Genomic DNA, 27646 nt, shown 5'->3' on the forward strand with positions numbered 1-27646 from the left:
CTGGGGCTTGGTGCCCAACCCATGATTTAAGAGGAGGAAAAAGGCCCCAGCGCTCTGGCCGGAGGTGTGGCGGGCAACGTGGCCGCCGGCTGGGTGGCCCCAGTTGTGGCCCGACAGCACCGCAGCCGGGTGGGGTCGGGCCTGACTCTGCCCGGCCGCCCTCAGGAGCCCCCGGGACCTGGAGGCCCCGGCCGGGTCGTGGCCCGACCGCAGGACCCCGGCCGGCTGGCCGCAGGCAGCGTGTGGGGGCGGGGACCCCTGGCTGGGCCCGGGGTTGCTTCTAAATTTAGGAATCTGATTACAGAGTGGCCGAGGAAGGGAAGGGAAGGGAGAGGAGGGTGCGAGCGCCGGCTCGGCTCAGCCTGGGCACAGCGGGGTGTGCCCGGGCGGAGGTGCGTCTGGGAGTCCGGGGTTCGGGTGGGAGGGGCCACGGGCGGGAGGGGGCCTCGGCCTGTGTGCGCCGCAGCACGTGCCTGGGGCGGCGGGGACGGGCACCGGCGCGGCTCGCAGGCTCCGAGCCGCCGCCGCCGGTGTGTGTGCTGGCTCTTTGTGTGCCTGGCAGGGTGGCTGGGTCTGGCTTTGAAAGTCTCTGCCCACCCCCTCCCCCCTCTCCGTCTGTGCCGCGCTACCCGCTTCCCGGTCTGTCACTCTGCCCGTGCTCGTCCTGGGGGAGGGGGCTGCTGCTCCCAGCTGGGGTGACAGTGAACTCGGGGCGGGGGTGGGGGTGGGTCAGGGAGGACAGACCCCCAGCTTCCCTCCAATCTGCAGTCCAGGTCTTCCCCTGCACTTCCCACGCCCCATCCCGCAACCCCATGGGCCACTGTTTTGGGGTGCGCATTGCAGCCGTTAAAGGGAATTGAGGTGACCCCTGGGGACCCACAGATGCACACCAGAAGCCAGGCTCCTTGGCCCGGTAGCTCCTGGAGGAATTCAATCCTAGCCTGTCCGGCCTCCCATCCGCTCTGGCCCCCAAGGGCGCATGAAGTGTGTGTGTGTGGGGGGGGGGTCCCCCCTGCGGAAGGGGGGGCGGGGAGTTCCTTGGCAGGAAGGGAAATGGAAGGAAAAGCTGGGCTCCACCCGGGCGGGCGGGCGGGCGGGCAGGCGGCCTCAGGGCCCCCAGGGCAGGCGGCGGTAACCCGAGCCCGCTGCTGTGTGGGGCTGGTGTGCGCGTGGGTGGGGCTGACCCCTGGCTACTCCTGGGGGTGGGGTGGGGGGGCAGAGGGTCTCCCCCAGGGGGGCAAGTCTGCGAGCCCCGGGGGCCGGCAGAGGGAAGCGCGCGCCACCCGGGTCCTGACCCCACCCCCCGGAGGTCTAGCCCCGGCCCCCAGGCCCCGCCCCCCGGGCCCTGCCTCCCACCCCAGGGCCAGATGTTCAGCTGGCGGAGGCATCGGCTGGGGGAGGGGTGCTGAGGCCGCAGCCGGCACTACTTCCCTGCCAGCAGCTTCATTGTGTGCGCGAGGAGCGAGCGGCGGCGGAGAGCGGGCGGGCGGGCGAGCGAGCGAGCAGCCCGAGCGCGCCGGGAGAGCGAGCGAGCGAGCGCGCCGGCGAGGGTGCGAGGCGGCGCCCGCGGCTGCGCTCCCCCGCCTCCCGGCAACTCTGCCCCAGCGCCGCGCGCCGTGCGCGCCGTCCCGCCGCCGCCGCCGCCGGCGGCTGCCGTCGCAGGCGGGGGTCTGGTCCGGACAGGGGTCCCCGCCCGGGGAGTGGGGCATCCTGGTGCAGCCGAGAGACGCGGAGCTCGCGGGGAGGGGCGGGGGCGGGCGGCAGTTGCGCCGCAGCGCCCGCTCGCTGAACTGCGTGGGCAGGCGGGCAATTGGGGCTCCAGGGCGCCCCGAGGGCAGGTTGCCCCGACTTCTCCGGGGAGCCCCCAATTTCGTGGGGGCGTACAGAGCGAGCGCGCCGCAGCCGCACCGGACCTTGCGGCTCTTCCCCCGCGTACCCCACTTCTACACAAACTTTTCTGGCTCCCCTCACCTCTGGGGGTCGCGGAGAGTGCCGGGCTGCCCGCTGGGCTTCTGCCCCGCCGGACCCTAGCCACGCTTGACCTCCTGCCTCTCCTAGCCTCAGTGGCGACCCCTCCAGGCCGGGCCGGGCACGGCACTCCGGGCGAGCGCGGCAACCACCGCGGCTCTGCGAAGGCTCCCGCGCCCCCCGGGGCAGCTGGGCGGGGGTGATGCCCTCGGTGATGGAGAAACCGAGCGCGGGCTCCGGGATCCTGTCCCGCAGCCGGGCCAAGACGGCGCCCAACGGCGGACAGCCGCACTCGGAGGATGACAGCAGCGAGGAGGAGCACTCGCACGGTGAGCCCGGCAGCCTGGGGTTAAAGGCGCACCGGCCGGGTGGGGGGGGGGGCGCCGCGGCGCGGGGGAGAGTTGCCGACCCCAGGGGTACTATTAGGCATGGTTCCTGCCCTCCCTGAATCGGAGCCTCTGCCTTGCTGCCCCCAAGCCGGCACGGGGAATCTGGAGGCTGGGCCCCTAGCTGCCGGGGAGGCGGTCCTGCCTGCCCCCTCCCTGCCCTCCGTCCCCGAGGTACTCAGGCGTCCCTCCCTTTCACAGCTTAGGCTCCTCATACCTTACCACCTTGCAGGGGACTGAGGTCTGGCCGGGGCAGGAGCTGGAAAGACACCTCCACACCAAGCCGTGAGGCTCATGTGGTGGGGAGGAGCCTTGGATTCCCTGCAGGGCTGTGGTCCAGGTCTAGGGGCAGCCCTCCAACCCCCCTCTCCCCCCCACCAAGTCAGAACAAAGGGCTCTGCTGGGCCTGGGCTTTAAAACTGGCCCCTATTCTCCCCCCCCAGCCCCCCCCCCCCGCCCAGGGCTATGGCTGGGCAAGTCTCTCCCTTTTCCAGTTGCTTCTGTAACTGAGGGTAACTGAGGAGATGGTCAGGGAAAAGTGAGCCTCCTGAAAGGTGGGGGCCCTGGGTGGTCAGGAAGGAGAACTCCAGGCCAGCCACCTCCCCCGCCACATCCTCCCGCCCTCCCTCCCTGGAGTCCTGACTGCCTCCCCCTGGCTCCACAGACAGCATGATCCGCGTTGGAACCAATTACCAGGCCGTAATTCCGGAGTGCAAGCCTGGTGAGTGGCAGGACTGTGAAGGGAGGGGACTTGAGGGCCCGTGGCTTGGCCCTGAGCCCCTGAGCCCCACCTGGGGGAGCCCTTGACTGGCGCCCACTGGTGGGGCAGGCAGGGGTGGGTGGCCGGCCCTGTGGCATGGTTAGTTTTCCTGCTCGGCCTTCCTGTCTGGTTCTCTACTCCTCCTTCCCCTCGGGCCTCACCTACAGGTCTCACTCTGCCGCCCTCTGGCCATGGGTCCAGGCCAGGGCCAGCTGGGTGATGGTGTCCTTTGCCTTTCAGAGAGCCCCGCACGCTACAGTAACAAGGAGCTGAAGGGGATGTTGGTGTGGTCCCCCAACCACTGTGTGTCAGATGCCAAGCGTGAGTGGGGTGGGACCCTGGGTTCATGTCTACCCTTGGGAGCTGGGGGCCTGGTTCTCCTGTCAGCTGCCGGCCGGCTCTTCTCAGAAGTGGGCTAGAGGCCGAGACATGTGGGTTCAACCCCTGCCCTGGGGCTCAGGGTCAGGGGCCTAGTCCCTGGGGGCATACCCCTGTCTGGACAGGCCTGGGTTAGGAGTTGTAACCCCTCCTCCAAGAGCTGGCTCCTCCTGCCCCTGCAGTTGACAAGTACATTGCGATGGCCAAGGAGAAGCACGGTTACAACATCGAGCAGGTGAGCCTCGGCCCCGCAGGGATTCGGGGAGGAGACAGCACGGTGCTGGGGGCAGCTGAGCCTGAGTCCTTCTCTCTCCTGGGCCAGGCACTGGGCATGCTCCTGTGGCATAAACACGACGTAGAGAAGTCGCTGGCTGACCTGGCCAACTTCACCCCATTCCCGGATGAGTGGACGGTAGAGGACAAAGTGCTGTTTGAACAGGCCTTTGGCTTCCATGGCAAGTGCTTTCAGCGGATCCAGCAGATGGTAAAGCCCTCCACCCCTGTCGGCGTTCCTTGGCCGCTTCTTTCTGATAAGCCTTCCCGGGGCCTGGAGTCTTAAGTGGGCTCCAGCCTTTGGCGTTGCCCCCTGCCCCCAGCTGCCTGACAAGCTGATTCCCAGCCTGGTGAAGTATTACTACTCTTGGAAGAAGACCCGCAGCCGGACCAGTGTGATGGACAGACAGGCTCGGCGGCTTGGGGGCCGAAAGGACAAGGAAGACAGGTGGGGGCCTGGGGAAGCTGTGGGTGGGGGTAAGTGGCGGTCCTGCAGGCCCTAGCCCCTGCCTCACCCGCTCCTTGGCCCCCGTGTAAGCAGCGATGAGCTTGAAGAGGGACGAGGAGCCGTGAGTGAGGGGGAGCCGGACGCTGGAGACCCCAAGAGAGAGGTGAGGGGGCAGAGCTCTGCTGGCCCGCCCGCTGGCCCACCTTCTCCTTGGGCTCTGCACTGCCCACCTCCTCTCCTTTCCCTGGCAGCCTCTGCCCTCTCGGCCCCTGAATGCCCGCCCGGGCCCAGGAAAGAAGGAGGCCCAGGGCTCCCAGTACCGCCATCATCCGCTGAGAACTCGGAGGCGCCCGCCCAAAGGCATGTACCTGAGCCCCGAGGGCCTCACCGCAGTGTCGGGGAGCCCGGACCTTGCCAACCTCACGCTTCGAGGTCTTGACTCCCAGCTCATCTCCCTCAAGCGCCAGGTAGGGCCCAGGGAAAGGAGCTGTGAGAGGGGACAGTCAGCAGCTGGGAGCTCTTGACTGGGGGCAGCTGAGCTGTTAGGGAGGTTGTGTGGTTGCCAAGCCTGCATCTTCCCCATTCTCTGGGCTTCTGGGTAACTTGATGTTCTTTTTTGGTCATTAAAAAAAATAACGCTGGTCTTTGAAAAGGGGCGAACCCCAGTGTCTCCCCTACTGGATGGTTGTGAGCGATGAGATGAGGTAGATGGCTGGGTGAGGGTTGCTACTGATGGCCTCCTGGCGTGGAGTTTGATGGCCCTCCCTTGACTTACCTTCCCAGGTGCAAAGCATGAAGCAGACCAATAGCAGCCTCCGCCAAGCCCTGGAGGGCGGCATTGATCCACTCCGCCCCCCTGAGGTGAGGCTGCTCTTCCAAGTTCAGGGGGAGGAGCTGGACTCTGGCTGGCGGCAGAGCAGGAAAGGGGAGTTTGGTTTGGAGAGCAGGCCCTCTGTTCCCCTATTTTTGAGCCTCAAGGATCCATGCCTTGCTTTGCAGGCCAATACCAAGTTCAACTCCCGCTGGACCACGGATGAGCAGCTCTTGGCTGTACAAGGTGGGTGAGGCTCTGGGGAGAACAGAGGGCCCCAGGAGTGTCTCCTTCCCCCCAGGGAGCTGGGGCAGAGGGGAAGGATCAGGGAAGTAACTAGATCTAAGGCGGTATTCACACTCTGCTGCCCTTTTGACCCTTCCAGCCATCCGTAGGTATGGCAAAGACTTTGGGGCTATTGCAGAGGTGATTGGGAACAAGACTCTGACCCAGGTGAAGACCTTCTTTGTGAGCTACCGGCGCCGCTTCAATCTGGAGGAGGTGCTGCAGGAGTGGGAGGCCGAGCAGGATGGGGCCCCTGGAGCCCCGGTCCCCATGGAGGAGGCTAGGAGAGGGGCTCCCTTGCCAGCCCCAGCCCTAGAGGAAGATGATGAGGTGAGAAGGGGAGAGAGAAATGCTGCAGAGGAGAGAGGAGAGGAACCACCTCCGTCCTTAAAGGCTGGGCTGAGGGCCTGCGCGAACCTGGTTTCTCACCCTTCTGTCTCCCCTCAGGTCCAGATTACATCCGTCTCCACGTCGGGACCCCGATCGGGGCCCCCTGCGCCGCCCCCTCCTCCACCCCCCGCCTCGCTGTCCCAGCCGCCCCCACTGCTGAGGCCACCCTTGCCCACGGCCCCCACCCTGCTTCGCCAGCCACCCCCACTCCAGCAGGGCCGTTTCCTTCAGCCCCGGCTGGCCCCCAACCAGCCGCCGCCACCTCTCATCCGCCCTGCCCTGGCTGCCTCCCGCCACAGTGCCCGCCCTGGCCCTCAGCCCCCACCCACCCTGATTGGAGCCCCTCTGGAGCCTCCAGCACCCTCGCTCTGAGCCCTGAGGCTCTCCACCAACCAGAGGCTCCAGAACCCCTCGGCAGGGCATCCTTGGGGACCTCCGGCTTCACCAAGGACAGAAGGGACTAGAGCTCGCGCCAGGTCTTTTGAGGACCTGGAGCTGCTGCGATGGGCACAGCTGGCCCTGTGGGTTCTGCACATTGTTTCTGGTGGCCAAGCCCGGCCAGGGTCTGGGGCTTTGTGAGCTGGCCTGAGGGTACTTTCTTTTCCTGGCTGGGACTGGAATGGCTGCCTCCTAGGCTGCCAGGGCTTGGCCTTTGGTCCTGCCCTTCGTGTGTAGGGGGTAGTGACCATAGTGTGGGGGCTGGGGGTGAGGACAGTTTAAGGTGTTGGCTGTTCTTCCTCTTTCCCTTCTTGTAGCAATAAGTCTGGGTGAGGTGGGGAGGGCGCTGGAGGGGGAGGTGGGCAGAGAGGTCCCCTGGGGCCAGAGAGGTAGCTCTCCTGTCTTCAGGGGCCGGGTGGGGAGTGCTGAGGAGCTCTGAGGGTGCCCCCCTTGCCCACGAACCTAGAGAAAGGAGGGTTGGGAACATATGCAGACATGGGTTTATTTTTCAATGTTTTTTTAAAAATAAAACCTTCAAGCTCACTGAATCTTCTTTTGGTTTAAGGGTCCCAGGCTGAGTGTCTCTTTTGGGGCCATGGGTCCACCCAGCACTGTCCTTTCCCCAGGCCCCAGACAGAAATCCGTTCTCCCCAGCAAGGCAGGTGGGTTGGGCCGTATCTTGCCCATGGGGCCTGGGTCCCTGCCCAGCTGGGATAAGAAACAGGAGGCGGCAGCTCAGATTCCAAACATTCTCTTTATTACGTGTTTGATCCAGAGGAGAGACTAAGTGCAGGAGGGGGGCTGGGTGGGGAGGGGCCACCTTGCCTGGGAGCCCCCCGGCCACCACCCCCTTTGGGAGCCAAGCCTTGCCCTCCGGGCCCCTGGGAGCACCCGGGCTGTTCCATAGGGCAGGAAGGGGGGAGGGAGAGGGAGCCCTTGGTAGGAGCCGGAGCCCACAGTCAGGGCTTGGGGCGGGAGGGCTGAGGTTGGCAAGGCCCCTTCCTGGGACCCAAGGGCTCGACTTGCCATGGAGCCAGGCCTGGGAGTGGGGTGATGAGTAGGGGTGGAGTCATCATAAATCAAAAAAAAAAAAAAATAAAATAATAAAATAAAAAATAAAACCCATCACAAAAAAATGTACAACTCAGGTGAGGGTAGAGGCAGCCTCTGTTTAGGACCCCCTCCCCCAATTTCTCAAGAACAGAAACAGCAGAGAAATAAATTAAGGGATGCAGCGGCTGCCACCAGCCAAGCGCCCATAACCAGCCACTCCCACACTGGCTGCGGAGGTCGGCGAGCTGGGAGGCCCTTGGCCTATCTGCCCCCCAGCCCCGTGGAGGGCAGAGGCTCCGGGCCCCGCTGCCCTCCGCAGCCTCGGCCAGGCGGCCCTGGAGGCCCCGGGCAGTGTCTCCTGAGAGGAGGGGCGACAGTGTGAGGAAGAGAAGGCAAGGCCGAGAGATGAGTGGTGAGGGAAGTCACTGCTATGGAACTAGCTGGTGCCCAGATTAATGCCAATGAAGAGGAGCAGCGGGGAGAGGACTGGCGAGGGGGCTGTGCTTTCAGACAAAGGCTCTCCCAGAAAGGAGGATGCCATCGTCCCTATTCCAGAGACTAGCAGCCTGGGCGGCCCCCGGGGGGCCGGGGAGCCCATCTGCCCTGCGGTTCCCTCCCCTCTCCCAGCCCTGGGGTCAGCCCCGCCTTCTACCCAGGAGGGGGTGAGAAGATGGCACAGACTTTTTGAGGAGGGGAACGAAAGTCCCCACAGCAGCTTGTGGAAGGAAATGCCCAGCCTCTGGGGAAGGAGGGGCAGAGGATACAGTGTGGAGGGAGGCCGAGCCCCGCGCCTAGCCTGCCAGCCCCAGGCTGCCGCCAGCACCCCCGCCCCAGCCCCCAGCCGCCCAGGCCTCCAGCCCAGGGGCCTGAGGTCAGGGGAAGGCCACCTCTGGTGGTTTGCTTGGAGGGGAAGGAGGAGAGGAGAGGGGAGAAGCCCAAAGTGGGCCTGGCGGAGGGCCTGACAGGGAACTCCACCACTCTTGCCTGAGAGTGTTCCAGCCCTGAGCCACCCTCCCGGGAAACCCCACAGATCCAGTCTCGACTGTCCCAATGGGGCAGGGAGGAAAGGTGGCCGCTGGGAAAATTTTTTTTTTCTTTTTTCTTTTTGGTAATAAAAAATTTCTTGGTTTAGGCGAAATACTCTGTGCAACCGCAGTACCGAGGGGGAGCCCTGCCCCCCCACCCCTCCCCCCCTTCCTTTGCCTCCTGTGGGAGAGAGGGGGAAGGGGGGCTATCTGGGCAGGGGTAACCGTGGGGAGGGGGAGAGAACCATCTCCCATCCCCACAAACATGGAAGAAAAAACTGAGAAGGGTGGGGAGGGAAGTGCCAGCAGGGGAGACACACCGATCCATCTCTGCAGTCCGACCCGGGCGGGCGGAGCGCCGGCCCCAGCAGCTAAGTCCAGCTGGCCGCCTCCACGCCCCCCACTCCTGGCAGCCTATTAAAGCTTAAGCTCGTTGGCTATTTTGGAGGCAATGTTTTTGAAGGCCATGGAGGTGCCCGATATCCGCTTAAAGCGCACCCCGTTGAGAGACAGCCGCGGCAGCTTGCACACCTCCATCTCCCACTGCACGAAGTCCTCGTGGCCGGGCGTGCCGTGCATGCAGAGCAGCATGTACTTCTCGTGCAGCTCGCTCTGGCAGCTGTTGGCGTCCAGCACCTTGCGGATCTCCCGCATCATCTCGTTGGGCTCCATGGAGCTCGTGGTCTTCATGCTCCACGTGAAGCGCAGCGAGCGGGGCTTGGCCTCCCGGAACTCGTCCTTCTCCTTGTCGTTGCTGCCGCTGCCCACCACGTGCGGTCTGCGGAGAGGGCAGAGGCGGGCGTCAGGCGGGCGCTGCGGTGTCCCACCCACGGGAGCGCCCCCCGGCAGACGGACCCTGAGACCAGAGAGGACGGCGGGAGGGTGCCCCAGAGGCAGCGGTGCTGGAAGAGGGAGCGTTAGAGCTGGCCCGGGGAGCAGAGCGGGGCGAGGAGGGTGGGCAGTCCTGCACCCCCGTCTCTCAGGGCAGAGCGGGGAGAAGCAGCCAGCCCCTGGCCAGGGGTGATGAGGTGACAGCTCCATGCTTTCCTTCGAACAGGAGAGGGCCGGGGAAGAATAGGGAGCACCGCACAGTAGCCCCGAGCAGTTCACAGACTGGACAGAGAGAAGTGGCTGCTTCACGAGAGCTGAGCTTGTCCGTGGGTGGGAGTCTAGCCCCAACCACCCGGCCTGGGGCTCCTGCTTCCAGAATCTACTGAATCTCAGGAGAAGGGCCCACACCTGCTGCGGTGGCGGTGAGGGGTGCTCTGAGGAGAGGGAGGCCCCACGAGGGTGGGGACAGGGCAGAAGCACGGGAGGAGAGCCGTGTGGCAGAAGGAAGAGAGGAGCAGGAGGCTCGTGACGAGCCCGGTGGCCCGCGCAGGGCCGGCGCCGGCTCCAGCCCTCTCACCTGAGCGTCTCCACTCGGTCTTTGCTTTCAGGTTCATTCAGGTTCCTCAAAAAACAGAGCGAGGGAGAGTTTAGTGCTGGGACCTCTGTGAGGGTGGGTCCGGGGAGGTGCCACCGGTGGGTGGGCGGGACCCAAGCCCAGAAGGCCACTTGCCCATCACTGGCAGGCCATGAGGCTCGGTGGCCCGCAGCCCCTCACGCTGGCCGCGTGACTGTCCCTCTCCAACAGGGAGACTGTCCCTCTCCAACAGAGAGCCCAGCACGGTGGGGGGGCTGCCCCACCCCACAAGGAGATCCGTGCCAGCGAGGAGGGTGTGGACGTGCGTGCGCTCATGGAGCACACAGCCCACAGCCAGGGCTCTGGGAAGGGGGGTTCCTGCTCTCGGGCCCCAGGGCTGGGTCTCAGAACTGTGGTCCTCTTAGAGGGAAGGGGCGAGGGGATAAATAGAGGCCTCTCTCCGGAGGCTCAAAGGGCTAAGACCTGCTGGGAGTGTGCCTGGGGCTCAGTGCCTGGGGCTGGATGATGGGGGAGAAGGGCCCTGAGGCCTGCTGGAGACAGGCTTGCCTCCCTCTTTCTTTTATAACTCCCCTGCCTGCCAGGCCATCTGCTGATACAGAAGGGAGACGGAGGGCAGGGCAGGGCAGGGCAGACACCTTGGGAGGGTGGGTGGGGAAGAGGTCTGGCCCCGCTGAGCGGCTTCTCCAGCTCCTGGCTGGAAGATGGGTGCCTGGAGCCGGGGAACTGGGGGTGCAGAGGAGAGCAAGGACGGAGGAGAGAAAGAGCAGCAGCAGCACATGTAAAAGGAACACAAAGAGACGACAGACACACGAACGCAAACCAGCGCGCTGCGAGCAGGCGCCTGCGCTGAGCAGGGGAAGGAGCCTGGCTGCTCTCTCGGGCCCCACCTGGCTCCTGCCCGTGGGTGGAGGCACCCTGCAGAGCAGGCCCCCACCGGGGCCCCATGAGTCAACAGCCAGCCATGCACCGAAGAGCTGGGGAGTGGTGGGCGGAAGGGGAAAGCCTGGAGACCCTGTCTCAGCCGTCTGTCAGCCGGGCACCGGCTGCCTGTCAGGTGTCCCCGCCCCAGGGCAGGGCCTGGGCGGCCTAGAGGAACCAGGGCTCCAACCTGCTCCTCAGCTTGGTATGCGGCCCACCCAGGCCTCCAGACAGGACAAAGGCAGGGCTGGGGGCGACAGAGCCAGGAGTGGGCCCAGGAAGGCAGCCGCCTGAGTGCGGGAGGATCTCCCTCTGCTGCCAGGGCACAGGGGTAGGACGTCCCAGCTCCTGGCTCTTGGGAAGCCACAGGCCGTAACTGGAGAACACAGCCCAGAGAGGATGCGGCGCGAGTCGCCCAGAAAAGGCTGGAGGCCTGAGGCCTGCTGGGGTGGGGGAGGGGTGGGCTTGTTCCACGGAGCTGCCAGAAGGGGGTGCTGTGCCCCACTCGAGAGGCAAAGGCTCCTCGGGCCTGAGGCGTCAGGCAGCAGCCTGGACACCCCAGTGTCCCTGCAGGGCCCCTGAAGTCCTGCCATCCCAGAGGACCTGCGGTTCAGGGCACCAGGGAAGAGGAGGCCCAGGAGACCCAGAGTGAGACACCATCCCAGACACACTTCTGACCCAGGTGGAGCTTCTTCAGAGCGCATGCACAGACATGGGAAACGGCCGGAAGAGGAGCCCACCACGTTTGTGACCAAAACCCGGGGCAGGGGACCGGGGGGAGGAGACAATCTTAAAGGGAGAATTCCCTGAAAAGGTCCCCCTTGCTGGGGGACGGGCCCGTCGTTTTCAGAGCCATCTGCCCTCAGTGGGCACACGTGGCCTCATGGGCCACCCTGTCAGAGGCCGTCGCCTTCCCTTTAAGATGGCAGAGAGAGTGCCACACGGACATGGTTAGCAGATGGAGGAGGGCGCAAGAGCCACAGAGGGGCGTTAGTGATGGAGGCAGGGCACGGGACACAGACACACACACAGCGGGCTCAACGCCTACCTTCTGGCAAACCTGAAAGACAGATTTCTAAAAAAACAAACAAAAAAAGACAAAATAAAAAAAGAAATAAAAAAAAAAACCAACAAGACGGTATGTGGATAAGCAGGTGGGGAGTGGGCTTTACAGGTTCAAGGGTCACCCCCACTTTCGGAAGAGCCGCTCAGCGAGACTAGAGTCCCAGACACCCCCATCTGCTCACGCCCCACCCTGCAGCCCCACAGCTGTATCCCGAGGTGGACAGGGGCCCAGCCTGGCTACGCTAGCTGAGTGGGGCAGAGGACAGGAGGAAGGGCAGGCAAACGCACTCTCTCCAGCCTCCTGCTTGCTGGGTCCTGAGCTACGCTAAGATGGCTGAGGAAGCAGGGGGATGGAGACAGGGAGCACCCCACGAGGCGGGACTGCTGGATGCACCTCAAGGAGGAACGCTGTTTCTATGGGTCATCAGGGGCCAGGAGTGAGAAACCTCATGAAGAGGATCTCCACCCTGGCTCCCACACCGGAAAGCGTCAGAGTGCAGCAGGCCGCATGCGAGCCACCCTAGGCCCCCAGCAGTTACTGAATTCGTGGCCTCCATCCTGGCACACCGCCCCGCCTCCCCCCGCCTCCAGCCCAGCAGACAAATATGACTGCGACAGACAAAACCAACTGGGTGGGGAGCAAGGAGGTCAAACGGGGCGAGACAAGAGACCAGGAGAAACTCTCCTTGCCGGCCCAGCCTGGCTCAGGCCTCATGACTTTGCAGCTGCGTCACCAAATATAAGTTTCCATGGGAACCCAGGAGAGAAGAGGGGGGCTTTTATTTTAGCATCTGAGTTCACACTCTCCCAGAGAGGAGGCGGCATCGGCCATCTGCTTGGGCCAGAGAACAAGGGGTGTGTATGAGAAGCTAGGGAGGCCTGAGAGGGATGGACAGGTCTGAGCGCCTCAGGTGCCAACAAGACTCACTTTCTCAGGCTTCCTGAGGCTGCTTCTAACGCCCTAGGGACCTAACCCCAGCTCTAACCCCAGGTGTTCTCATCCCCTCCCCCGGCAGGTGCAGGGCCTGGCCTCAGTCCCTCTGCTGCCCTAGGCCCCCTACTCACCTGCGTACAAACTTGGAGGTGAATTTGCTGAAGATGCTCCCCGAGGCCCCCCGCCGGCCCTGGCTGTTGCCGGAGGGAGAGGCTGGGGTGACACCGTAGGGCAAATTCTGCTGGTCCCGCACCTGCCGGAGCTGTCCAGCGTGGAAGGTGCTTCGACTGGACACACCCCGGGGGAAATTAGTTCGGTCTGGGGCTCCACCACTGCTGCTGATGTTGTGGGCGGAGGGGGAGGCGACAGGGACACGCTGGGGGGCTGTGCTGTGGGAAAAGAGGTGGGGGTGGGGGAAATGCATCAGGGCACAAGAAGGCGGCCCCTGCCAGCGGCTGGAGTGCCTTGGGGTGGGAAAAGGGGAGGGGGAAGCCAGGGCAGAGGGAGGCAGCCATCACAGAGGACACAGAAGGAAGGGATGTGACCACTGAGGACGCCAGTAAGGTGGGGGGAGAGGAGATGGCTTCGGGGAGGGAGGGAGGCAGGGAAGGATACGTGTGTGGAGAGCAGTACAGGCTGCAGAGGAGCGGCTCCCTGGGAGCCAGGCAGACTGGAACCTCCAGGGGACAATGTTGACCAACCCTCAAGGACCGAGTCCCTGTGATGCTGACTGTCCCCGGGTCCTAAGGAAGTCCAGGAAGGCTCAGAACAAAAAGGCTTCCTTCTGGAGCCTTGGGGCGGCTTCGTGCATGTCTGTTCTGAGAGGGAGAACTGGAGGAGAAGAGGGGCGGTAAGCTACTTTTGCTTCCCTCTACTTCCTGGCTGCAGGAGATAGCTGTCTCTTGTGGCTAAGATGACAAGAACAAAGCAGGACCCCCAGGTGGGAAGAAATTGTGGGGGGTGGAGGAGGGGCAGGCTGAGGGCAGCGGTGCATCGGCTGCCCCAGCACACTTGCCTGGGCCGCGGCACCTCACAGTTACTGTCCGTGGGGGGCAGCCCAGTGGCTTTGTTGGGGTGCACGGAGGCCGACATGGATTTCTGGTGCTGGCGGGGCCGGGCCGCAGAGACCGCGGCGGAAGCAGAAGCCGTGGAGGCCCGGGACCCTGGCATGGTTAGGCTAGGAGACAAAAGCAGCGGAGAGGCCTGGGTTAGGGGCGGGTGGGGGCAGAAGGCTTGGTTAGGAAGCAAGGGCAGGGCGGGAAGGGCCAGAGGGGAGCCTCGGCAGGATGCAGGTCACGCCCAGAAGCAGCAACGGGGCACAAGTCAGAGCCCAGGGAGGCAAGGCTGGGGAGCGGAGGGCAGGGCGAGGAGGGCAAGCGGGCCAGAGCCTGGGGAAGGAAACCCAGAGTGCGGGAAGGCCGACAGGAGGCCACTGCCCCCAGGCTGCACCGGTCTCCTAGGAATTCTAAGAACAAGGATGTACTGTTGCCAGAAAGAGCAGGGTGCTGCCAAGGGGAGTTTTCGTTAAGCGCAGAAGACAAGGAGCCAGGAACTCAGCACCGACAGCAAGGCTGGGGGGTTCTGCTCTCACAGGCACAGCGGGGGTCACCCTCATTGTGCACACCCTTCAGGTGGGCGTCTCTGGGTTCTGCCTTGAGCCGGGGTCCCTGGGGCACTGATGCCCAGCACAGCACAGGTGCCATGCCCTGGCTGTGGTCAAGAAGCAAGAAGGCGGCCGAGATGCTCATGGAGTCACACTGGGTACCCCGCCAGAAGCAGTCACGGAGCACAGGGAGGAGACGGGGGGAGAGCAGGGAGGTGCTGGCGTGTGGACGGCTGGACTGGACAGAGCCAGGACGGGACTCCAGGGAGCGGGAGGGGAGGGGTGCTGCTGACAGATGTCACCGCTGGGGGAGCGGCTCTGGGGGGCGCGGCAGGCAGGGCCCAGGCCTCTCACCTGTCTTTGCCATTCTGGATGGAGGCCTGGCCGAGGCTGGCCCTCTCCAGGAGTGGGGAATTCCTGCTTCGGTTTGTGCTGGTGGAGAGGACGCTGTTCTGTGGGGAAGAAGGGGAAGAGCTGTATCACAGAAAACCAAAGTGGTCACAAAACCAGCTCCCTCCTCCCCTTTCTACCATGAGCAGTGGGAGGGTGTGGGGGTTGGAGGGGAGAAAAGATGTTGCTTTGACTCTGGGGGGCAAGGTTTTCTACAGTAAGCACAAGTGGGCCAGGAGGGAAGGTCAGGCAGGCAGCCAAAGGGAGCTGGGCCTGCTTAAGGAAGGAGCTGCTTCGAGAGGACAGGCCCCAGAGCAAGAAGCGGGGTGGGGCTGGCCAGGAGGGAGGAGGGGGCGTGGCTCACCGTGGAGGGCGTGGGGGTGGTCTTCTTCCTCTCCAGGCCGGGCAGGGGGCTGGCAGGCACTTTGGCTGTGCTGCTGGCCTTCCGTCCTGACTCCCGGTCCTCCTCAGGCCGCTTGTTTTCTGCATTGTTGCTCTGAGTCTTCTTAGAGTAGGAATTGGAAGTGGGGATGGCAGGGCCAGCTGGTGGGCCAGAGGGACGGTGGGAACAGTAAGGGCGAGAGCGGCACGCTGAGCACCCACCACGTGCTTCATGCTTCCTATCGCATTGCCAGAAACCCCGTTTCACAGAGTTGGAGGGAAGTACAGTGAGCTGCCCAAGGACATGCTAATAAGGCTGAAGAGGGTCTGAAGCACCCAGAACCCATCAGGAGAGGGGTGAGCCCCACACCTGCCACTCTCGGAAGCACTCACCCTGGTCGCTGAAGCGCCGCTGCTTGGGGTTGGCGGAGACGCTGCGCTGTACCTTGTGGGAGGGGGAAGGGGCACTGCTATTGGTCAGATCAGCTGAAGGCCGGGGCTTCAAGGTGATGCTGTCGCCCTCCAGCTGCAAGAACACAAGAGGGAGGGATGAAGAGCTGCTTGTGGACGATCCCACCTCCGCGCCACAATCCTGCTGGACACAAATCCACCTGGGCTCCCGTGAGACATGCCCACTGCAAGACCAAAGTACATATAGGTAAACACAGAGAAAAATAAGTAGCAACACAGACCCTGACAAAGAGCCAAAGACACACCGACCTCCCCACAAAGACCCCCGCCCTCAGAGAAGGACACGGATACACACATGCGTGCGCGTGAGCATGCAAAAATGAGCATTCAGACTCAAGAGATATCCCCCAATACCTCCCGAGCAGGCTAAGAATCAAGAAAAGGAGTCTGACACCACCAGGGGGACAGGGCGGCCACACGTGCAAGGGGGACACACAGATGGTAAGCAGGACCCGACTCCCACAGAGACCCGTGGGTTCAGGTGCAGACATGGTGACCCAGACAAGCAGAGCAGCAATCACGAGGCCTCCAGATGGACAGACATGAGGGATGGACGTATAGGCACCCAGATGCACACTCCCAGACAAGAGCACTAAGCAGAAGCAACACAGACTCAAGGCTCCTATAAGACACAAAGCACCCAGGAATCCCGATACAGAGAGACACAATTCCTGGTATCAATTCCTATATCAATTCCTGATACAGAGAGACACAAAACATGTGGAAACAGATGTCTAGAGGCAACAAAGAACTGACCCAGATGCACTGAGACTCTGTCTAACCAACACAGAGTGAACTAGATATACTCACCGTATGGCAACCCAGACCCAGGCCCGACCCCATCAGCTTTCCTATTGAACCACTGATGGCCATCAGAGAAAGCAAAGGCCAGAGGGGCCTTAGCTCCCCCAGAGGTGGGGCTTAAAATCAGTCAGTAGAGAGCGCAGCTACACAGCTACTGGGAGATGAGGTCTGCCCTCAACAGCTGCTAGAAGCAGGGCTGCTGCTGACAGAGGACGGCACGCGCGAACGGAGCACGCGGGAACGGAGCGGGGCACACACCTCGGAGCTCTTGTAGCCCAGGAGCAGATAGGTGGCCATCACCTCGTTGTACCTCTGGCCCACCAGTGAGTCCTGGATCTCTTCCCGCGTGTAACCCATGGACACCATCAACTCTGCACGGGAGGGCACACGATTAAGGCAGGTCCTGAGTCCCAGGCAGGCTCAACCTCGCTGCCCAGCACAGCCTCACCTGTCCGCCGGGGGTCCTTGTAGTCAGGGAGTGGCTCCACATAAGGCTTTAATTCATCATCTTCGTGACCCACATTCATCCACCGATCTTTCATGATTTGCTGGGGAGCAAAGGGAAGGAGAAGGGCAGAGAGGGAGAACTCAGCCTGGAGGTTTCCTTGGGACCCAGGACCTGGCCAGACGGTCTCAGGCTGCTCACCTCTAAAGTGCCTCTCTTGCTGGGATTGAGAATGAGAAATTTCTTGAGCAGGTTTTCACAGTCTGTGGACATGTAGAACGGAATACGGTATTTCCCCCTCAGTACCCGCTCCCGCAGCTCCTGTAGGAGTGAAATTTAAATCACCCAAGGCCAAGGGTTTAAGAAACCTAACATCCAGGCTCCTGATAGTTTGACTGTCCAGGCAGATAGAAATGAAATATAGTAGGAGGCAGAGGGCCTGGGTCAAGGTCCCTCACTAGAGAGGCGGTGCTGTCAGATACCCCACGCCCTCGGGCTTCAGGAGCCTGAGGCTTGCAATCCTGAGTGCCCTGGAGAGGTGAACAAACATACAATTTATCCCCACCCTCAAGAGAAGAACTGAGATTATTACACTGGGTACATAATGCCTTTTAATAGCTGCTACCTTTTGTAAGCCCTTTGAAGCTCTGGCTCAGGAAACATGTAGAAAAGCAGTGAAGGTGAGAGGACGGGGACAAGACCAGAGGCCAAGAGAAGAAATGAGAATTCAAATGATCTAAGCCTGCACTTCACTCCACCTTGAGGTTCTGTCCATCAAAAGGCAGGGATCCGCTGACCAGTGTGTATAGGATAACTCCCAGGCTCCACACATCCACCTCGGGTCCATCATACTTTTTGCCCTGGAAGAGCTCCGGGGCAGCATAAGGAGGACTGCCACAGAAGGTATCCAGCTTGTTCCCAAAGGTGAATTCATTGCTGAAGCCAAAGTCTGCAATCTTGATGTTCATATCAGCATCCAAGAGCAGGTTTTCTGCCTGGAAGGTAAGAAGGAAAATGTCAGGGCCCAAGTGGACCACACCAAGGCACCGGACAGGAAGGGGCAGAGAATAAACAGGAGTCATCTTCAATCTTACTACTCCAAGTACAGATTGGAGGCAGCCTCCAATCTGTGTGAAGAGGTTGCGCTGGGTTGGAGGAGGGTGGCAAAGGCTGCTCCTCACACAGGGAGCTGTGTGAGGGCTAGGATCTGAAGGCTGAGGGCTGTGAGCTGTGGAAAGCTTCCCTGTCAGGCCTGGGTTAATCGTGGTCATCTGTGAGGACTCAGAGGCCGGGAAGACCCAGAGGTAGTCTCACACACTAACATCTGAGGGACAGAGATGGGAGTGTTCACATCTGCAAAGCAGCTGTGATGAAGCTGTGGGACGGTCAACCCTGTTTCCTCGGCTGGCTGCCAGGCTTGGCAGCACTGAAGAGGTGAAATGGCAGAGACTCTCCGCTCGCTGGTGGGAATGGGAGCCTAAGTCCAGTCACACAGGCCTGTGTCAGAAGCAGCCCTAGGGGCTTCCTCATCATCTCCAAAAAAATTACAGGCTAGAGCTTCCCTGAACATCAGGGTGTCACGGTTCTGTCACTGTTCAGAGGTGAACGAGCCAGCCCTCCTCAGAGACACGGAGACGAGAGCATGCCTTACCTTCAGGTCTCTATGAACAATAAACTTCTGGTGACAGTACTGCACAGCAGACACTATCTGAAAGGAAGGAAGCGGCGTCAGCCCGGAGGCACCCGAAGGTGGGCCACGCGGGCTGGCGGAGCTGCCATCCCGTGACCGACTTCCAGTCTGCCACACGGATAAGCAAAGCCCAAAGGACCCTCCGAGGCTGCTGAGAGACGGGCAGCTACTCCCTGTGTGCCGACCCCCCGGAGCAGAGGTTGGGCCCACAGTCCAGGGAGGGAGTCACACCCACCTGGCGGAATTTGGCCCGAGCCTCTTTTTCTTTCATCCTGCCATGAGCCACTAGGTAATCAAACACCTCTCCTGCAAGTGACAGGAGTGGGGTCTACATCAGAGCTGGCAGGGGCTGGGGAAGGCAGGGACACAGGAGGAAGAGGCAATTCCATACCTACCTCCACTGGCGTACTCCATGACCAGGTAGAGCGTTTTCTCAGTCTCGATCACTTCAAATAACTTAACTGTGAGAGGAAAGGCCAAGCTCTGAGTCAGAACAGCTGCAGGGGCCACATGTCAAGCCCCGGCATGCACAGGGGCATCCTCAGAACAAACGTTTCCCCCCCTCCCGAGGACAAGCTCCCCTCGTGGCAGCCACACCGCTATGGACAGCCCTGAGCGCCAGGGGCAGAGCCGGACGGCACTGTGCCTCAGGTGCCCCTCAGGGAGGAGGACTATGTGTGGGAACTGGAGGCGCGCAGTGGAGGAGGGAGAGGAACGACGACGGTCCTCACCTATGTTGGGATGGTTCAGAACCTTCATTATTCTTACTTCACGGAAGAGCTGGAAAATAAAATAGCAGCACGGGTCATGCCTGCTCAGCTTGCTCCCCTCAGGTCCCCTCCAAACAGATCCATTGCTAGGATGCTTTTTCGGAAGGAGCAAACAGGCAGGGTGAAGAAACAGTGTGGCAGTCCAGATCCTCCCTGCCCGTCCCCAAGGGCTGAGAAGGGCCCGAGGGGGAGGAGGAGAGCAAGAAGGGTCAGCGCGAGGCCAGCTGGGCTCTCCCAACCTGCACCCTCAGGGGCAGCATCTGGACGAGCCACCTGCTCCCTCAGGGGCTCTCTACTCAGATCCAGCCCCCCCACAGCAGACGGTTTTGGCTGGGTGCCTCCCAAGGAGGGAGCGTGAGCCCATGGACATGAATATTTAGAACCTGAGCTGCTTCCACGGTTCACAGACAAAGCAGACTCCAGCGTGGTCTGTGTGAAGGGGCAGGGAGCTCGGAAGGGGGACCCCACCATCTTCTGACTTACAGAAGTCAGAGGGCTCAGCACTTGTGGGCGCGCCTCTTTCTCCTGGGCCTCGGGGTGGTGACAGAAGAAGCCACTCCTATATATAGCTGATGCCAATTTTAATCAAATCCACCTACACACACTCACGCTCTCTTTGTGAAACAAAATCAGGGACTCCAAACCATATATTTCCATAAAGAAAAATGACAGAAATGAACCCCATCCCCTCTGCGGGGGCCAGAAAATTGGGGGTGGGGTTTTGGTAACTTCTAAGCCTTCCCACTTGCACAAGGAGCAGAACTAGCTGTGTTGTGTTTTGGTGGTTTTTTTTTTTTTTTTTGAGGGGAGGTATGGAGACCTAATTCATGCTATATTTTATGGGGAGAAAGTGAACCTATCTTTTTTTCCCTTTAATGAAGTCCCAGAGCTTTCCTGAGCTGGAAAGGAAATGGGAGACAGGTTTCCCAACCCTTGAGAACCTGATTCTGACCTTCACTCCCTTTTCCTGTTAGAGCCCAGGTTTTTCACTGCTTTCTTCCCTAGCCCAGGAGATATAGTGGGTGAAGAGGCAAAAAGTCCTGGACACCACCTCAGGGCAGTAGTGGGAGCAGCACTGAAAGGGGCCTGAAGGCAGCTGCCAGGGTTCCTCCCCTGAGGTCACTCGCTGCACCTGCAAAGAGTGCCCTCCTAGGACAGCATGGAGTTTTCTGAGCTTGGTTAGAGCCCTAAAGAGGCCAGCTTCTTCAAGGTGTGTCGTTCAGGGGTTGCTGCTGGGATCAAATTTAAACAGAGTGATTTGGCCAGAATCAGTCTGGCCTTGGCCACGGAGTGTGTTAACAGGTGACATTTGTCTGGGGCTGGTGTCTCCCAGCCAGGCAGAAGAGGCAGGGAGGAGAGACAGGTGGGAAATAGGACGGACGAGCCGACGCTGGGAGGCTGAGACACTCCAAAGACCAAATGGCCCACACCAAGTTGGCTTCTGCTCTGTGGGGTCCAAGCCAACGTGTCAAGAGTAGCCCTCTTTCCCTTCCTTCCGGAAAGCTCCCAGCAGGGAAGCCCTGGTGATGACAGCCACGTTTCCTTTGACTCAAAGAACCTTGAGGGGATCCCAGGGGTAACAAAGACAATGGGAAACACCTTGGCACCTCAGCCCACACTGATTCTCTGAGTGTCTCTCTCAGTAACAACTCCCAACCCCGAGCCCCAAGCTTCCCAATCTCACTGTCGTCGGCTCAGATAGCATGAGGTTATACCCTCTCCTCATCCAAGTAACACAATATGCTCATGAAAAGGAAAGCTCAATCTGCCATGAGATGAAAAGATCCGGGTCAGTCAAGGTCAGAAAATCTGAGCCAGGGTCATCTGGAGAATGAGGAAATCTGACGGACCTGAAAAGGGGCCACTTTTTGGGAGCCCAATGGGAGATTTCTTCCTTCCCCTAACTGCCTGAGCCCAGGGCGGGCGGAGAGGGCTGTTTCCAGCTCTACACTCACCAGTCACTGGTAAGCTGTCCCTCCTCTGCAAATGAAAGCCTTCTTTCCTCGCTCCTACGTATGTGGTGCCACCTGGAGGGTTCCCTGACCAGTTAGTAAGACCTCAGTTTCCACTTAAGTCAAGGGAAGCAAAAGTTTCACCTTGCAAAGACTACATGCAAACGACTTTGCAACTGTTAGTCAGGAGGAGCCTAAAAGTGAGAAGGAAAACTGGGAGTACCTGTCCTTAATCTGCACGTACTATCAGAGGCTTGAAACTGGAGTTCAGTTTCTAAAAACCCCAGCCCTCCATTCCCATTCTCTGAAATGGAGCTTGCCCAGGATCCAGGGACAGGTTCTTTGCCTCCTCTTACCCCTGTACCTTGAAGCCACTCCCCTGGATCATTCCCGATGTTGAAGCAACTGCTTGTGTTTTGGGTAATGGCTGTATACATGTGTTTCTGCATACAGGCTGGTCACAAGCCAGAAAATAACAAGATGCAGGTAGTAGGTCAGACAGGTAGGCCGAGGGGCTGGGAAAGGGCAGAAAGACTTCTAGCAAGCCAGTGTCTGAGGCCAGGAAGCCCAAGCAGGAGAAGTCAGCACACAGGATCCAACAAAAGCCTGAAGATAGCAGAGCCATGGAGAGGGATAGTGGGAACAACAAAATAACTGGAGAATCTGAACTAGATGTTCAAGTGTCTTTGTGTGTGCTCAAAAATGTCTGACTCTTTGGGATCCCACAGACTGTGGCCTGCCAGGCTCCTCTGTCATGGAATTTCCCAGGCAAGAATACTGGAGTGGATTGCCATTTCCTCCTCCAGGGGATCTTCCCGACCCAGGGATTGAACCAGCATTTCCTACACTGTGCCACCTGGGAAGCCCAGGGGTTCAAGAGGAGGTCCAAATGGGATCAGCAGGTGAGTGACTCCTGACAGAGGTTTAGAAAGGGACAGGATGTACTGTGAGCTTACTTTCTGGAGGCTGGAGGAATTCAGCTGAGTCTTGTCAATGATCTTTACAGCTACCTGCACAAGAGACAAAAAAGCGCAAGATTATCTCTTTGACCAGGCTAAGATCAGGATTCAAATCTACTTCTTCCTTTACATTTCCACCTTCTTCTGGCCCTATCCCTCTGTGCATCCCTCTCTTTTCAGATCTCATTTCTGCCTGATAAACAGAAGGCTGCCTTGGGGAGTAGCCCTACCACTACTGCTGGGGTGTCAACAGTGGGAGATGCTGCCGTGGCCCCAGGCCCAGCGCTCACCTCTTTCCCAGTCAGGATATGCCGAGCCAGCTTCACCTTGGCGAAGTTACCCTTGCCGATGGTCTTGAGGAGCCGGTAGTTGCCGATATGGGGCTGCTCGTCAGCAGAGGTGGCCGAGTTGCGGCCCCGCAGCATGTTGGACTTACTGCTGGGCTTGGAGTCAAGGTGTCCCAAGGGGGGCTGCTGGGTAGAAACATGCACACCTTGAAGTGTGCCACCCTTCAGTTCCCCATACCCTGGCCCTTAGCTCTCTGCAAAAAATTGTAAGAGGCTAGGGTATGGGGGCAGATGCCAGGAGGCTGGGAGGCATGCAGAGAGAAAGTCACAAGGCAGGGGAGTAACAGGAGAGGGAAAGCGAGCCCCGCTTCACTCCAAAGGAGCACAGCCTGGGTCTAGGGTCAATATCCTACTACGAGCCGTCCCATCACTGGCCCCACTCTCTGGCCATACATCCCCCATGAACAACCCAACAGTTCCTCCTCCTCGTGTGGGAAGCGCCGTCTACTGCCCTCCCTGTTGCCTGTTCACACTTTGATCAGGCCACAACTCAAGAGCCGCAGGGGCAACGTGATCAGAATTACTGCAAAGCACTCATCACCCAGTACTTTAAATTTATCTTTACTGCGTATGACTTCATGTTGATTTGTTGTCTATCTGGTAAGAATGGAAGCTCATGAGGGCAGGCACGTATCGTTTATTCACTGATACAACCCAGCACCCTACGTAGACTGGATTATGGTAGATGCTCAATGAACACTTGTGCAATGAAAACATGGAATGATGGTCTGCTGATGGTCTCCTTCGATATCCCCTAGCTCATATAAGAGTGTGAGGAAGCAAAAATGACAACAGTTGGCACCAACAGGCATATACACATAACACAAAAAAGGCACGGTCCAGATGAAAACATCCTTCTGTGTGAAGACCTGTATGGCCCTCAGAGGGCTAAATGTAGAGTTCCAAGTGATCCACTCCTAGCTACACGCCCAAGAACAACTTGTACACCCATGGACGTCCATAACATTCCACATTCGCAATTGCCAAACAGTGGAAACAACACAAATGTCCATCAATTGACAAATGGATATACAAATTGTGAAATATCCACACAGTGGAATATTCATTGGCAACTAAACAAAGAAAAAGAAGTACCAACATATGCTATAACACGGATGAACCTTGAAAATGTTATGCTAAGTGAACAAGCCTGGCCACGAAGGACTGCAGGCTGTACAACTCCCTTTATGTGAAATGCCTACTCTGGAGTAGGCAAATCCAAAAAGACAAAAAAAGAGACCGGCCTATGGCTGAGGAAGATGAGGGGCCTTAGGGACGACAGTTAAGGGCTGAGGTTTCTTTCTGCGGTCATGAAAAAATTCTAATGAAATGCTGACTGTGGTGATGGATACACAGCTCCATGAATTTACTAAAAGCCCCTTTAGCATACACTTTAAAGGGTGAATTGTATGGGATGTGAATTACATCTCAATCAAACTATTAAGAGTCTAACGCTAGTCAAGAACCCTGATCTGCCTCTTCAGAGCACCTGATGCCACTGCTCCAGCATCAGGCAGATCAAGGGCAGCCAGAGCTCCGTCCCAGAACCATCCAGAGCTGCCCTGGAAACTTCAAGGATACAATCTGGAAGGGAGCAGTGGGACCAGAGAAGCGTGTCTCGAAATTCTTTCTTTCACGGTCTTTCTGGCTCTCGGTGAAACCCTCAAAAACCACGAAGAAATGACTTGCTACCACCCAAGGAACTGTCCAGGGTTCCTTGGCAAGGAGCATGCTTCCCCAACCAGCTGCTTTTCAGCCCTAAGGGGCCACGAACAAGGAAAAACTTCCCTCTGCCCCCACTTCCAAGAGAGGAAGATGGGTGGAAAAGTTTCCTTGGCAACCTCTAATTCACCTCCTAAGTTTCTGGTCACTCCCCTATTTTCTGAGGATATGAGCCAAAGGCAGCAGGAACCTGACAGTCGCCAAGTCCTCAAAGTCTGGAATGAGAATTCAGTGTCGCCTTGAGGGTCTGGGTCCTTCGCTCCCTGAAGCTAACTCTGGGCGTCCGACTGCCCATCCTGAGTTCCGCCCCTCTGTCTCCAGGTTCCTCAGCCCAGGGGCTGCTCTGCGCGGCACAGCAGGCCAGCACCCTCTCCCCACTCCTCACTCCCAGGCTCAGCTGCACACTATCTTCAAGGCACAGCAACAACTGCCCTCCATACTGGAACAGAGAGGTGTGATAGAGAGTACAGGTGGAGAGACAAACTGCCAGGGTTCAGGTCCCAGATCTGCCTCTTACTCAACACATGTTAATTTTACTATCATCAACAACATCCTTAAGAGGGAGATGAGATTACTACAAAGCAGGAAGAAATCCTAAAAGATGACCAACATGGGATGATCCCATGTGTGGGCGCCAGTAGATGGTCTAGTGGCTGCCGAGGAGCTCTGTCCAGCAGGCCGAGGTTCTAGTCCAGGCTCCCCCTATTTACTAGCATTAGTTTCTTATCTGTAAAGCGGCGATGAAACCGTCCTATTTCACATTCACTAGGTGACAGAAAGCATGTACAATGCCTTCAGTTCAGTTCAGTCACTCAGTCGTGTCCGACTCTTTGTGACCCCGTGAATCGCAGCACGCCAGGCCTCCCTGTCCATCACCAACTCCTGGAGTTTACTCAAACTCATGTCCATCGAGTCGGTGATGCCATCCAACCATCTAGCCAATGCTTAATAAAGAACAACCACGATTACCATTATTTTTGGTTCTCCTGGTGGCTCAGAAGGTAAAGAATCCGCCTGCAATGAGATCTGGGTTCAATTCCTGGGTGGGAAGATCCCCTGGAGAAGGGAACAGCTGGGTGACCCACTCCAGTATTCTGGCCTGTAGAATTCCATGGACAGAGGAGCCTGGAAGGCTACAGTCCATGGGGTCACAGAGAGTCAGACATGATCGAGCGATTTTCACTTCACTTCAAATGCTACACAGCCTGTCTGCACAGCCAGAAGTCTCAAGGTCAACAAGACTTTCACATCTAAGTCAAGAAGTCCTGATCCAGCTGCAGCTCAGATGAAGGCCAAGAGATGTAGGGTCCCCCCGCTGGGGAGATGTCCCTGCTGGGGAGAGGTCCTAGCTGGGCGTCGGCCACCTTGCCTTCACAGGAGGGGACTCGCCAGGGCAGCTGCAAAGGGTTAGTTCCAAGCGAGGTCTCCAGGACAGTCAAAGAGAAGGTTCCGCCTATCTGGGTCCCAAAGAAGCAGAAAACGCTGGGGCGTGTTCTTTGATTCCCCCACTCTGCAAGTCACACACTCCCCTTTCTGACCAAACCATCCAACTCTCAGGATGCCAAGGACACAGTCCTTCTCTCACCCCTTCCGCCTCTTCCATGTTGAGACACAGTTCCCACAGCAGGGATGAGGGACAGAGTGAGGAGACGGTATGGGAGGAAGAAGAGAAAGGAGAAAGTCCTCAGTAGGAAATGTTCCTTGGACGAGGGCCCTGCCCCAGGTGGCTTCTTTGAAGGCTGAAGCAGAGGCAGGGGTGCAGCTACGACCATGGAGACAGGGCCCTTCCACGGCTCTGACTAGCCCATGTAACCTGGACACAGAGCCCACCAACAAGGTGGGAGGTTGACGACTGGCTGTCCTTCTGAGCCAACTAAACAGGATCTGGCCAGAACCACACTCTGCCCCCCACCTCCACCCTCCTTGCCCACAGAGACATGGAACACTACATCCTCCAAGCTCTGGCCAACATTACAGAATGGACAGGCCCCAAAGGTCTCAGAAGTCTGTTGAAAGTAAGACACCATGGCCCTCAGGCAGCTTTCAGAAAGAACAAGGGGTCACCCTGGGAGGCAGGATTTGGAACCAAATAGCAAAACACGCACGATACTTAGCACGCCTGACTGAGAAGTCGGGCCTAAGCAGCTTTGTGGTCCTCATTCGAGAAGCATGAAGATAAAGAAAAACAAAGTCTTCTATCCAGTGGGCCCGTCAACCTGGGATCTCAAAACCCGGCCTAGGCGTGTTGCCAGGTTCGCCCGGAAGACAGCCTCCACCCCGAGCGGCCCGGCGCTGACTCAGGTAGGCAGGGCCCCTTCCCTAACGCTGGAGGCTCTGGCCAACAGTTCCTCCCGAGAAAACCTCACGCTCTGGGGCCTTGCACTCAGGGCTGGCCTCGAGTGTCCCGAGGCGTCCCCAGGGCCGGGAAGGGGCCAAGCTGGGAAGGGTGACAGGCACTCCCAGGCCAGAGGCAGAGTGCGCCTGGGCCCTGCGGAGTGGAGGGGAGGTGTCCTTGGGCACTGGCCCTGGGGGGCCGCCCCCGCTCCCTCTCCCCTCACTGTGGCACTCATGCCCCCTCCCGGGGCCTCGGCCTGTCTCCTTCCGTCCCTTCAGTCTGGCCAGGCCTGCCGACTCCACCTAAGGGCAGACTGCTCTGGGGACTCGCCCCTCGTTTCTGAGCCGGTGCCTCTTCCCAGGAAGCGCACGCCTTGTGCTAGTCAGTGCCTGGCTCCACTTAGCAACTCCTCAAAGACCCTGTATTTGGGGTGGGAGGGATGAGAGAGGAGGGGGCAATTCCACAGCAAAAAAAAAACCCCAGAAAACAGGGGGAAACATACCCGGCTGGAGAAAGGGACAAGGACTACCAGCAACTTCCATTCAGCAGAGCCCAGAGCAGAACCTGTCAGGCAGCGAGGGCAAAGTACAGAGGCCGGGAAGAGCCAGGCCCAGGGCGGGGGCTGCTGGCGCCGTCAGCCACCCTTACTCAGCTGAAGCAGGCGACACCTTCCACCACCTCCTCAATGAAAAAGAGCACAGCAGCCAGGCCGAGCGGCTCTGGGAACCTGGACTGTGTCGCAACCGAAACCACCACTAGCAGAGAGAGCCCGGGCTTGGCAAGGAGAGGGACGGGGACAGAGCCCCGCAGCTTCTTGCAGGCCGGGGCCTGGTGGCCAGGAACCCCAGGCAGCCCTCGGACACCACCCAGGAACCAGGTGGGAGGAAAGGGGCCGGAGGGGAACGGGAAGGAAGGGAGACAGAGAAAGAGGCGGGTTTAGATCAACTTCCTTCTCCCTCCCCCTCCCCGGAAGTGGGCTGCCCCACCCTCCCCAAGGTGCTCTGCTGGGTAACCGCTGGGAGCGGGTGAGGAGGAGGACAGGGACAGCCCAGGCTGTCGTAAAGCCATTACCGCACCTGCAGCAGGTGGGACCTGGGGAGGGGGCCTCCGTGTGAAGCAGACAGGCTGCCCCAGGGAGCGGCGGCAAACCCATCCTCAGGACCAAGGGTGGTGGCGGGGGGAGCAGTAACCAGCCATCCAACAGTGGCAGATGGACCTC

General features: G+C 59.7%; 2 protein-coding genes across 15 annotated transcripts in view; one reads left to right on the plus strand and one right to left on the minus strand.

The window, feature by feature from the left end:
• Positions 1-2160: 2160 nt before the first annotated feature.
• On the plus strand, positions 2161-6680 carry RCOR2 (REST corepressor 2). Of its 2 annotated transcripts, XM_043870798.1 has the most exons (12): positions 2161-2297; positions 3019-3075; positions 3355-3435; positions 3675-3727; positions 3815-3976; positions 4089-4213; positions 4307-4376; positions 4465-4680; positions 4997-5074; positions 5213-5270; positions 5410-5639; positions 5757-6680. In XM_043870798.1, exons 1-12 carry the CDS (start codon positions 2171-2173, stop codon positions 6069-6071), a joined length of 1572 nt encoding a protein of 523 aa, XP_043726733.1. In that variant the 5' UTR covers positions 2161-2170; the 3' UTR covers positions 6072-6680. The 2 variants fall into 2 exon arrangements, with proteins under 2 accessions (XP_043726733.1, XP_043726744.1); XM_043870809.1 differs by lacking the exon at positions 5410-5639.
• A 192-nt stretch (positions 6681-6872) lies between these two features.
• Positions 6873-27646, minus strand: part of MARK2 (microtubule affinity regulating kinase 2) — a 55091-nt gene continuing 34317 nt past the window's right edge. For 2 of the 13 annotated variants that reach the window (XM_043870703.1, XM_043870738.1), the window contains exons 2-19: positions 22314-22493; positions 22021-22074; positions 19074-19122; positions 18738-18803; positions 18578-18648; positions 18304-18360; positions 17411-17647; positions 16854-16973; positions 16656-16755; positions 16466-16578; positions 15326-15458; positions 14916-15094; positions 14516-14613; positions 13574-13735; positions 12690-12947; positions 11608-11634; positions 9624-9668; positions 6873-8993 (exon numbers count right to left, since the gene is read on the minus strand). In XM_043870703.1, coding sequence (XP_043726638.1) covers positions 8633-8993; positions 9624-9668; positions 11608-11634; positions 12690-12947; positions 13574-13735; positions 14516-14613; positions 14916-15094; positions 15326-15458; positions 16466-16578; positions 16656-16755; positions 16854-16973; positions 17411-17647; positions 18304-18360; positions 18578-18648; positions 18738-18803; positions 19074-19122; positions 22021-22074; positions 22314-22493 — 2310 coding nt within the window. In that variant the 3' untranslated portion in view covers positions 6873-8632. Of the gene's footprint in view, positions 8994-9623; positions 9669-11607; positions 11635-12689; positions 12948-13573; positions 13736-14515; positions 14614-14915; positions 15095-15325; positions 15459-16465; positions 16579-16655; positions 16756-16853; positions 16974-17410; positions 17648-18303; positions 18361-18577; positions 18649-18737; positions 18804-19073; positions 19123-22020; positions 22075-22313; positions 22497-26929; positions 27217-27646 lie in introns of those variants that run through there. The other 11 variants (XM_043870735.1, XM_043870695.1, XM_043870721.1 and 8 more) reach the window with 11 other exon arrangements.

The sequence above is a fragment of the Cervus elaphus genome, chromosome 2, assembly GCF_910594005.1.
Source record: "Cervus elaphus chromosome 2, mCerEla1.1, whole genome shotgun sequence".
NCBI classification, from domain to species: domain Eukaryota; kingdom Metazoa; phylum Chordata; class Mammalia; order Artiodactyla; family Cervidae; genus Cervus; species Cervus elaphus.

What these genes read in the sequence shown, in the direction of transcription:
- RCOR2 (XM_043870798.1), top strand. Translation starts at nt 2,171, where the DNA reads ATGCCCTCGGTGATGGAGAAACCGAGCGCGGGCTCCGGGATCCTGTCC. An exon ending in TTCAGCGGATCCAGCAGATG is followed by an intron (nt 3,977 to 4,088) that starts GTAAAGCCCTCC and finishes CCCTGCCCCCAG; the next exon opens with CTGCCTGACAAGCTGATTCC. An exon ending in CCCTAGAGGAAGATGATGAG is followed by an intron (nt 5,640 to 5,756) that starts GTGAGAAGGGGA and finishes GTCTCCCCTCAG; the next exon opens with GTCCAGATTACATCCGTCTC.